Below are 11762 nucleotides of genomic sequence, written 5' to 3' on the forward strand. Positions count from 1 at the left end.
CGAAAAAAGTTCTTGGATTAGCATCAAACTTTTCATCAGCAAAATCAAGTATCCAGATTCTAGAAACTGAGATATGCCTTCTAGGTTCTAAGGAAAAATTATTTTTAGCCTAGAATTCTATATCAAGCAAATATGATTATGAAATAAAGACATATTTAGGTGCAAGATTATTTAGAAAGTTTACCTTCTTCTCAGGAAGGTCTCTTTCTTAGGAAGTGACTTGAGGATGTGCTCCAGCAAAAATGAGGGGGTAAGCCATGAAAGAGGAGGATGTGGGGTGCGAGAAATAGAGGACCTCATCTGGGAGCAAAATAACCAGCAGTCCCAAGTTGAAGCTGTGGAGCAACTGGGAGAGACAGGGGACAGGTAAGGCACTCAGAGGAAGGAATTATGAAAAGCATTTAGAAACTCCAGGAAAAAATAAAAGATGTATAATTAAGTATAGATAGCCATAATAGATTATTGGCTGCACACTGAACAAAATTATGTAATTTTTAAAAAGAAAGAAAATTATTTGTTTTCCATTTTCAGACTCAAACTCCAGACCAGACAGTGCTGATCTCGGAATTCTGAGATGATGCAAATATCCTACTTCTGTGCTATCCAGTACAGCAGCCACTAGCCACAAGTGGTTTTGAGCACTTGAAATGTGGCTGGCTAGTTGCAAATGAGGAACTCAATTTTAAATCTTACTTAATTTTAATTAATTTAAATTTAAAATAGTCCCATGTAGCTAATGGCTGCTGTGTCAGTACAGCTCTAGACACTGCAAAGAAGAGAAAGCAAGCGTTAGCTACCTTGAGCATTATACAAGTAAATGTACACATAACAGAAATTGGGCAGAAGAGAGATAAAGGAAGGGAAGCCACAAAGTGACAGTCAGAATTTACAACCGCCCACCTCTGTTTACTCGGCACTTGGGGCTCTGGTGCTGTTCTGCCTGGCCTAGATTGTTCAATCTTGGGACAAGGCTGCCTGGCAGATACTTGTAGTGTTAAGCTCTCCTCACAGATGAGCAGCCAGAGACCCAGGAAGGTTACATTTGTTGCCCGGGGTTACACATTCAGTCAGTGACTGAGCCTGGGGCTGGCCCAGGAAGCCTGGCTGCCGAGTCTACTCCCTCAACTACTGTGCAGCTGGCTGTGCCTGACGACTGACACTGAACACGACCATAGACAGCTATTATTTAAAGTAACAAAAGCTAGGGGCCGCCCTGTGGCCAAGTGATTGAGTTCGCGCGCTCCGCTTCAGCAGCCTGGGGTGTGGCCAGTTTGGATCCTGGGCATGGACGTGGCATTGCTTATCAAGCCACGCTAAGGCAGCATCCCACATGCCACAACTAGAAGGACCCACAACTAGAATGTACAACTACGCACTAGGGGGTCTGGGGAGAAAAAACAAAAAAATATATATACATATAGGTAACAATTGTTAGCTCAGGTGCCAATCTTTAAAGTAACAAAAGCAAATTTAGTTACAAGGGCTTAAAAAGAGAGAGGTAGCTGACCTGGGAGGTGGGATGGGCGGAGTGGGTCAGGTGCTCTTCTATTACAGCTGGAGGCTAGTAGCTTAGGCAGAACAAAATGAATACATCGAGAAATAGCATAATTAGCATCTTGTTTACGGACTCACCAGGAGAACTGAAACTAGAATAAGTTAAAAGAATTAAAAATGGTTCCTTTCCAGGAGCATGACCTGGGAGGGAGAAGGGAGGGGTATTACCATTCATGATGAGCCCTTTGTGCTCATAATATGCGTTACTTTGATAAAATTATGTTCAGTGAATAAACTTGTACAAAAACATCTGACTAGATGGAAATTCCCCAGAGGACAGGGCTGCCTGCCTTGTCAGTCCTGTTCCTGGAGAGGGTTGTGGATGCGAAGAAGAGGCCCCAGGCCTCCAAGCCAGCCCATCCCTGTAGCCCTGGATTCTGACCTGAAGGATCAGAATGGGGCTTAACAAGCAGTCTCTTATTACATCAGCTATTACTTATTAGGTTCTTACTACGGGCCCTACACTACCTAATTTAATTCTCCAAGAACTTTTAAAGTAATATTACTATCCCTATTTCACAGATGAAGAAACTGAGGCAGAGAGATGAAATGACCAACCCAAGGCCACATGGACAGTAGGTGATACAGCTCAGGTAGCCCTGACCCCTCTTCTGTGGCTTCCCGGGGCTTGTGCACAGGGGCAAGGAGGGGCAGGCTCCCAGCTGCCAGCTCCTGTGTGCTTTGGTGTCTGGCAGGAAATGGCTCCTCAAAGATCTGCAGAAGGTCAGAGCTGAAAGTCTGAACCCTGGTGCGGGGCAGGGCCTGGAGAGGCAACACAAGTTGGTCGTATCACTCCGGAGCATGCAAACCTCTGATGACCTCCTGGAGGTCTGCGGGCTGGGTGGCGCCTCACAGCTCAAGGGCACACCCAGTGCTGGAAGCCTCCCACCACTGCCTCCTCCGTCTCAGGCCTCCTTGCCTTCTCTGGCGCTGGTACAGTTCTTCAGCCTGATACCCTCTTCCTTTTTTCAGCCAGAGAACCCCTCTTCAGCCAATAAACACGACTGAGCACCCACTGTGTACCAAGCACTTTCTAGATGCTGGTGGTACAGCGGCCAGCAGACACACACTCATGCTCTCACAGAGCTTACATTCCAGTGGGGACAGAAAGACAGAATAAGAAAGTAAATGACACAGTTTTTGAGAAGGTGGGAAGTGATGGAGAGAAAGCAGGGGTGGGGGATGGGGCGGGCAGGCCAGGGGGACGAGGTACAATTTTAAACAGGGTGGGAAGGCAAAGCCATACTGAGCAGGTAACGTTTGAGGGGGCCATGGACAGCACGAAGGCCCCAAGGCTTGCATTCTCTGGAAACGAAGTGGAGGCCTGGGTGGCAGAAGCTAAGGGAACGAGGGCAGGAGAGGGAGGGAGAGTCCGATCCTGGGGGTCTTTATTGGCCATTTTGAGGACTTGGGCTCTCACTCTGAGTAAGGTGGGCATTGTCTCAGGGTTCAGAGCAGAGAAGGGATAGGCTCAGATATTTGATCCAGGCCCCTCTGACTGCTCTGTGGAAAAGAGCCTGAAGGAGGTGAGGTCACACAGAGGGGACTGGTGAACGTTCCAGGTGAGGAAAGAGGAGGCTTGGGCCAGAGGAGTAGCAGTGAAGGTGGGAAAGAGTGGTCAGATTCTGGATCTTTCTATTTTTTCGTATGTTGTTTTATTTTGAAAATTTCAAACACAGAAAAGTTGCAAAAATAATACCATGAGCACACATAGACCCTTTACATGGCTTCACTACCTTTTTTTTTTTTTAAAAAAAAAACAATGCCAAACATGTCCTGTGTCATGTGGTTATATGCTGAAACAAGTTATAGGTGGGTGGTAGAATTACATTTTCAGTATGGCATCTGGATACATCCTAAAAACTAGTTCTCAGAAGCTTTGTCTGGGTCTTCTTTGTTCTTGGCTTTTGGGAAACAGCCAAACGGATGACTCCATTCGGTGTTTTTGTTAATGGTCAGTAACTAGAGGCCTTTTTCTCTTTTATGAGCACCTGAGGAGAGAATTAAGATTTGCAAGACATGCATTCCTGCTTTTCCCTTCTATGGTTGAGCTCTTCTCAAATATCAGCTCAGGTGCTAAATAGAGGGAAATGGTGGCTCAGGAAAATGTTAAAATATATTAGATTACTGATTTTTTATAAAAGGATATAACTCAGGAACAGCCAGATGGAAGAGATGGAGAGAGCAAGGTACAGGGCAAGGTATGCAGAGCTTCCATGCCCTCTCTGAGCGCGCCACTCCCCCCGCATCTCCACCGGTCCACCAACTCGGAAGCTCCTTCACTACCTGTTAACATCGTGCCACATACGCTTTATTTTTATCTCTTATGATATTATTTGTGTGGAACTGTTTAAGAGGAATTTGCCGCATTGTACACCTTCATTCTTAGATACTTCAAACATGCATTTCCTGTGAACCAGGACATTCTCTTTCATAACCATAATATGCTCACCAAATTCAGGAAAGTTAACGTTAATACTCTTAACTACTGTACAGTCTGTATTCGAATTTGCCGCTTATTCCCATGGTATCTTTTCCAGCACTTTTTTCCCAGTCCAGGATCTAATCCAGGATCCCGAATTGCATTTAGTTGTCACATCTGTTTACTCTTTTAAGATTTGGAAGAATGTCTCAGACTTTCCTTGTCCTTCCTGACTCTGACATTTTTAAAGAGTACAGATCAATTTGTAAAGCACCCCTCAATTTGGGTTTGCCTCCTATTTCTTAACAGTTAGATTCAGGTTCTGCATTTTTTGCTAAAATTACCACAAAAGCGATGTCATGTTCTTCTCAGTGTGTTCTATCTGGAGCCACCTGATGTTGGCTTGCCCCATTACTGGTGATGTTAATTGATCACTTGGTTAAGATGGTGTCTGTTAGATTTCTCCACTGAAAAGTTGCTACCTTTCCTTGGTAATGAATACATACCTTGTGGGGAGATAGTTTAAAACTATAAAAATATCCTATTTGTACCCCTCCCCGTCACCCCAATTTCACCCAATGGTTTTAACATCCATTCATATCTGAATAAATGATTATTATGGTGGTTGCAAATTGGTCATTTTAAAACTCTACATTCCTTCTACAATTGTCAGTTAGCTTTCCTAATATAAAAGAACATTTCTGGCTCTTCTTTCTCCCTCCCACCCTCTCCCTTCCTCCTTCACTCTTTGTCTCTTTCTAATATTTTCAGAATCAGTATGAACCCATAGGTTCTTTCTTTATTCAATGCATTAATCCAAAACGCCCACAGGCCAGCCCGGTGGCGCAGCGGTTAAGTGTGCACGTTCCGCTTCTCGGTGGCCCGGGGTTCACCGGTTCGGATCCTGGGTGTGGACATGGCACCACTTGGCAAAAGCCATGCTGTGGTAGGCGTACTACATATAAAATAGAGGAAGATGGGCATAGATGTTAGCTCAGGGCCAGTCTTCCTCAGCAAAAAGAGGAGGATTGACAGTAGTTAGCTCAGGGCTAATCTTCCTCCAAAAAAAAAAATTGTTTTACCCTGTAATTACTTTGCAGCCAATTATTCCTACTTTTCTGTTTGAGATAGCAAAATGTTGAAACAACCTAAATATTTGACAATGGAGTGGTTTCCTTTCTTCCTTTCTTTTGTTCAGTAAAAAAAGAAAAGTGCGGAGGCTGGCCCGGTGGAGCAGCGGTTAAGTGTGCACGTTCCACTTCGGCAGCCCGGGGTTCACCGGTTCAGATCCTGGGTGCAGACATGGCACCACTTGGCACGCCACGCTGTGGTAGGCGTCCCGCATATAAAGTAGAGGAAGATGGGCACGGGATGTTAGACCAGGGCCAGTCTTCCTCAGCAAAAAGAGGAGGATTGGCGGCAGATGTTAGCTCAGAGCTAATCTTCCTCAAAAAAGAAAAGTGCAGAACAGTATGGATAATAAAATCTAATATAATAAAATACATGCATATACGCGTCTACCAGCCATTGTTACGGTGTGTCTATCTGGTGGTGGCGGTACAAAGCCTTTCCCGTTATATCTCCTGACTGTTGGGAGAGGTGTCTACCCACGGCCCTGAGCATCCTGGCGCAACTTGCTGATAAGCCAAGAATGAAGGTCCTGACCACTCTATATCCAGGCTATTTCTCAGGGTGGTGAGGGATGAAGTAATGCCTCCCTTCAGGACAAAGAGTAGGCTTGCTTACCACCTGCTTGAAAGAGGGAGTCCCCCAAGCTCAGTGTTCCTCGCCTGCAGGACAAGCCCCTCTGTGTCGCCCCTGTGAGACTTGAGGGCAGGGAGAATTGATGCAAACATAACATTCGTACTGCTCTTGCTGTGTGGTGAGTAATGGTGTCCTGCCTCCCTGGCCTGTGGTCTCACATCTTCGTGTCAGACTAACTCATTGGCTTGTGTGTGGGCACGAGCCCGGGCCCCGACGCTGGTGTGTTTCAGTATTCCATCACGCACATGTATTATCACTTTTACAATACAAAAATCAGTTCGTTTGTTTTTTTTAAGGAAAGGCAAAAAACGAAATAAAACAAAACCAAAAAACCACACATGCACCAAAAGTCATAGCTTACAAATTAGAAGAAAGTCAGAAAACAGCAGCCATCCAAAAAAGACAATGAACTACTCATATTTATCCAAAGAAACTTGGTTAATTTCAGACTGTTTCCATCTTTCTAGTCTGTTGGATTGGGAACTGTCTTTCCAGACTGTTTTCCATATAGGTTCCCACATCTTTATTAGTCTTCTACAAAAATAAGATCATAGTGTATGCAGTGTTTAATTCCCACCTTCACTTAGTTAAGCAGCTCACAGCTGGGGGCCATTGTGGTGACCCCCAGCTCCTTGAGAAGTCCTGAAGAACTCAGCAGGGATCACATGCAGCCTGCAAAGGCTTTCACTGCCCCCAGCCAGAGTCGGGGGCTTCCTCTTGCACTGGGACTTCCGGGGAACTTTTGGGGCAGTGCCACCTTGGGTCTTGGCCTAACAGCTTGGGGATGGCAAATGCAAAGGAAACCACTCTCCCCTCCCATCTCCTCCCCCACACCCCCTAGTTTTCAAGCATACATTCTCATCACCCCTGTTCTGACCCACCCTCACCCCTTGCAATTCCATTCCCCAGCTAAGACCCAGGAATCCGCATTCCAGACCCCCCCACCCCCACCTGCCTCAGCTGGGACCCCAGAGCCCCTGGCACCATCTCAGACCCCGGAAAGAGATAGTAATGGTGCTCTCATCGTATGGCAGCTGTGGGAGCAGGGCGGGTAGAGCAGGATGCTAGGGTGGGGTGGGGTGGGGTGGGTGGAGCCAGGGCCACTTCCTTTACCCTTGGGGCCCTGTCTCCCCACTCCTGCCCTAGCCTCAGAAAGAGTTGGAGCGACCTGGCCCCAGCCCTGTGCTCTTATCAAGTGAGCTGGTAAGTGGGTCCAGCTTGGTGGGGCAAGGGCTTCAGCAAACCTGGGAATGTGCCTATGGCTTGGAAAGACCCTGATAGGTGATGGGAAAAGAGGATCAGGAGCCACCAGGGCTGAACAGGGTCAGGGAAGGCCAGAAGGGGTGGCCATTGCTGGGGTCCAAGCTGTCAAGGCCTAAGTTGGGGCCATGGGATAGAATTGATGGGGGAGCTGCCAGCATCTGCTCCCTTGTTATTTCTGATAATGGTAAAAAGCAAGGGTGGAAAAAGCCGTTAAACCTCAAGTTTGGCCCGGCAGTTGGCAGGGAAGTGGGCAGGAGGGGAGAGCCCGGCTAGATCCTCCCCCAGGTCCTTGTGTGTTCTATTTCTCCAACTTCCTCACCCTCAGGTCCAAACTCCTGCTCATGCCTGTTGCTGTGAAAATGATCCTGCTTCTCCTCCTCCTTGGGGGCCTCTGGACTCAAGAGGTGAACTCTCTGGAGACTACAACTACTTTGCAGACATCTGCACCCAGACAGTCTTCTGTTTCTTTGGCCTCAGATAACACAGAGGCCCCAAAACTCAACTCAGTGACCTCCAACACTACAGTAACGAGGGACCCAGATGAAGGTGACGGCACCAGGCATGAGAGCTCTCCTCTTTCCTCAACTCCCTATACAGTCAATGAAGTATCCTCTCCTGAGACTTCCATTGCTGCCACCAGTGGCCTCTCTGTACCTGAGCCAACAACCTCCGATGAAGTTTCCACCGAAAAGTCATCAACGCTCCTGGAAATCTCTAATGCAGCCAGTAACCCTGCTGTCTCAGCAATGAACTCTCTGGGATTCCATGCTACGACTGATGGAACCACAGTAACTAGCTTCCTGGAGACCTTCAGTGGGACCAGTAGACTCCCTGTCATGGCAACTATCCCTCTAGAGACCTCCAGTGTACCCAGTGCTTCCCCTGTCACCATAGCAACTAGCTCTCTGGAGATATCTAGTGTGATCAATGGAGCCCCTGTCACCATGAAAACTAGCTCTCTGGTGACCTCCAGTGTGACCAGTGGACCCCCTGTCACCACAGCAGCTAGCTCTCTGAAGATATCTGATGTGATCAGTGGAGCTCCTGTCACCATGAACACTAGCTCTCTGGTGACCCCCAGTGTGACCAGAGGACCCCATGTCACCATGGCAACTAGCTCTCTGGAGACCTCCAAGGAAACCAGTGGACTTCCTGTCACCACGACAACTAGGTCTCTGGAGACCTACAAGGGGACCAGTGACACCAGCAACATCAGGGTAAAAAGATCCACCACGACTACCCCAAAGACCTCCACAAGCACACGCAGTAGCACCCCGCCAATTTCAAGTCAGGGAAAAAATGGCACCCTGCTGGTGGCTGCGCTTGTGGCCCTGCTGGTGGTCATTGTCCTCATGGCACTACTTGTGCTGTGGCACCAGCGGCGGAAGCGGAGGACAGGGGAGCTGATGCTGAGCAGCAGTGGAAAGCGCAATGGGGTGATGGATGCCTGGGCTGGGCTAGCCCGGGTGAATGATGAGGAGGCCATGACAGCAACAGCAGGAGTGTCTGAGGGGGACAAGGGCTCTGTGGCCCCCGAAGGGGAGGGATCTAGCCGGCGGCCCACACTCACCACTTTCTTCGGTAGGAAGAAGTCTCATCAGGGCTCCTTGGCACTGGAGGAGCTCCAGGCTGGGTCAGCCTGCAGCCTAAAGGGAGAGGAGGAGCCACTGGTGGGCAGCGAAGATGGGGCTGTGGAGGCCCCCACTTCTGATGGGCAGAAGCAGGAGTTGTAGAAACCTCTTAGAGCTTGCAAATAACAAGACTGGAGGCCAGAATCATTTGAGCTTTCATCACCTTCCCTCCTATCATCACTTCCAAGCCACTGTCACCCAGCGTCCTCTGGATTTTCACCCAGCATCTTCACGCTGAATCCTCATCCAGCTTCTTAACCCTGGACCTTCCAGCCAGCATCCACAGCCAGCATCTGAACCACCACCTACGTCAGGGCCTACACCCACGGAATGCGCAAACCTGCCTCATCAACCACTACTTCTCCCAATCGCCTTTTCTCCATGTTTTTGTCTCTGAAACCAGCAGTTGAGTTTCCATTATGCCAAACTTCCTTGACCTATGATTTCTCAGAGGATTCCCCAGGGGTACCAGAGTCTGGGAAGAAGAAGGAAATGACAACCCAGCAAACTCTCTTCTAGGATTACTCTGGAAAGTGCATTTGGCCCCATAGGTTAGGACAGTCCTACTGGGTCAGCTCATGAACCTCCTTTAACCCTGGCCCCCAGTGCTCTGTGCCACGCCAGTCTGGAGCATGGGCTGAGTGGCATCTCTAGGTGTGCTCTCGGATGTGCCTGTGAGAGCGCGTGGACTCTAGGCTTGCCCACAGCCCAAGCCACCACACTCTCCCCCACCTATGGACTGAGGCAACCAGAGGCTTCAGCTATTTCTCCTCCCAAGGGCAGAGGTAAGAAGAGTTTCTGGGCAGGTCTAGTTCTCAGAAGCCCCAGCACCTGCATGTGTCCGTTCATGGGTGCAGTCTGTGCACAAGAGGCAAGGATTTAGCGATGTTTGTGAAGGGCAGTGGTGAGTACAGACGGTATGGGGGAGGGGGCAGGAAGGGCTGCAGAGGCTGAGCAGTTGCTGACTTGAGGAACTCCTGAGAAAGCATGTGCCGCATCCTTGCTCAGCTGGGGTAGAAGTAGCGCATTTAACTCTGTCTGCAGCCCAATAAAGAATGCCAGTTTGACAGAAAGACTGCATGTGTGACCTGAGTGTGGCTCTTCAGCTCAGCCGCTATGTCCCTCCCTCAAACCTCCCCCACCCCAGCACCCACAAGAGGGGAGACCCAATAGCAGGGTCTTGCTGACGCTGTGACATGTTTAATCTGTTTGTCTATATCTCCTCTTCCGTTCTCTAAGGCGAATCAGTGAGTGAGCTAAATGAGAAGCAGTGACAGGCTTGCAGAACCAGACACTTCCATATTCCATATTCCATATTCCAGGCTCTGGGATGGAGAGAACAAGACCCAACTGCACTGTCTCTGAGCCCAGCCCGGGCCAGAGCCCAGGGGGCCACAGGGGCCATTGGCAGTTGGTGTTTCCTCAAGGCAAAGAGGAAATTTGCAAAGAGGAAGTTATTGAGTCAGAGGGTGCAGTGGCCAAGAGCAGACAGACTGACCTACAAAAAGAGAGGCCAATGGGAACTGCATGAGTGTGACTGCCGTGTGGCCTGGACTGGTGGGGAGGCAGGAGAGAGGCGAAGGGCCCAAGTGAGTCCGTTCATGGTGGGGGATGAGGGACAGAAGAGGCAGAAAGTGGCCACAGATCCACCTGGCCACCATGCAGTTGTGCCACCTGTGCCTGGTCTGTGGGACAGGCTGAGCTGGTGTGAAAGTCTAGCTCTCACCAGCCAGGCTAGGCACCCACGGGGCATGTGTGGGCACCTTTTCCCACTTCTCACAAGGCACTGTTAGGGCTAACTGTGGCCTCGGCATAGCACAAGTGAGTTCCAAATGTCCCTTGTGGACACCACAAGTGTTGTCTTAGATTTGTCAGACCAAGTGCCCTAATTTCAGGCATAGAAAATATTGTTGCTGATCTCAGAGGCCATCAGCTCCTCCTTTCCCCCTCAATAGATGCATGCAGTCATTTTCTGAACTATGACTGGCTTCTGGGTCCTGGGCGAATCCTGAAGGAAATGGGGTGGGAGTGGGTAAGGCATCCATTAGGGGTCTCATAGCCTGGAAAATATCAAAATATGTGAAAAGTGTTCAAATAGAGGCACCAAAAAAATTTTATGAGTGCATCGACAGAAAGGAGTGCCGGGGTGGCCTGGTGGCACAGCGGATAATTTTGTGCGCTCTGCTTTGTGCTCGGGGTTCACTGGTTCTGATCCTACACGTGGAGCTATGTACCATTTGTCAAGCCATGCTGTGGTGGGCGTCCCACATATAAAGTAGAGGAAGATGGGCACGGATGTTAGCTCAGGGCCAATCTTCCTCAAAAAAAAAAAAAAGAGAAGGGAGTGCTGCACTGCTCCTGGGGATAGGGTAGGAGGCTGCCCCCAAGAGTTTAAGTTGCACAGGGTCTTTGTCATATTCACTGATGTGCTGGTGGCTGTGGTGCCTGGCATGGAGAAGGTCCTCAGTAAATTTTCCTATGAATGAATGAATGAACGGAGATGACTCCTCAGAGATTCTGGAAGCTGAGAAGGACTTTGTCAGGCTGAAAGGGGGGCAGGGCACCCTCATTGGAGGGGATTTGCGTAGGCCCAGTGAGGAAAGAACAAGCAATTCAATGTAGATTCTTCTTTGAACAAACAGAATGGATGCCTTTCAATTCTCTAGAGGGAAAAAAAGCAAAGAAATCAGTAGATTTTGTAAGACCAAAAGGAAAAATAAAAGGCCAGAGAGAAACAATAAGGAAATGTAAAATATGGTGAGGACCAAACATATTAGTTATGAAAATAATTGTAAATGGCTTATTAAACTTATTGTAGTTGCTAAAAGTCATGCTTTCAAAAACTATTTAATGACTTTGAAAAATGTCTACAATATAATGTTAAGTGGGAAAAAAGCTAGTTAGTTACTAATCTACAAATACATATGATTCTAGTTTTGTAATAAAAATGCAAAACCTTAGACTTTTATAGAAAAAAAGATTTGAAGGAAATATCCCAAATGTTTATTGTGATTGTCTGTAAGGTAATAGGTATACAGGTGATTTTTATTTTTTTATCTTGCTTATACTTCTCTGTATTTTCCAAATTTTATAAAATAAATATCTACCACTTTTACAATCAGAAAAAA

General features: G+C 48.0%; 1 protein-coding gene across 1 annotated transcript; it reads left to right on the forward strand.

Annotated features, from left to right (window-relative positions):
• Nucleotides 1-6837: 6837 nt before the first annotated feature.
• On the forward strand, nt 6838-11762 carry SPN (sialophorin). The gene is made up of 2 exons (XM_008514291.2): nt 6838-6943; nt 7329-11762. The coding sequence occupies exon 2, from the start codon at nt 7345-7347 to the stop codon at nt 8734-8736; it is 1392 nt and encodes a 463-aa protein (XP_008512513.2). The 5' UTR covers nt 6838-6943; nt 7329-7344; the 3' UTR covers nt 8737-11762.

This window comes from Equus przewalskii, chromosome 12 (genome assembly GCF_037783145.1).
Source record: "Equus przewalskii isolate Varuska chromosome 12, EquPr2, whole genome shotgun sequence".
Lineage (NCBI taxonomy): Eukaryota > Metazoa > Chordata > Mammalia > Perissodactyla > Equidae > Equus > Equus przewalskii.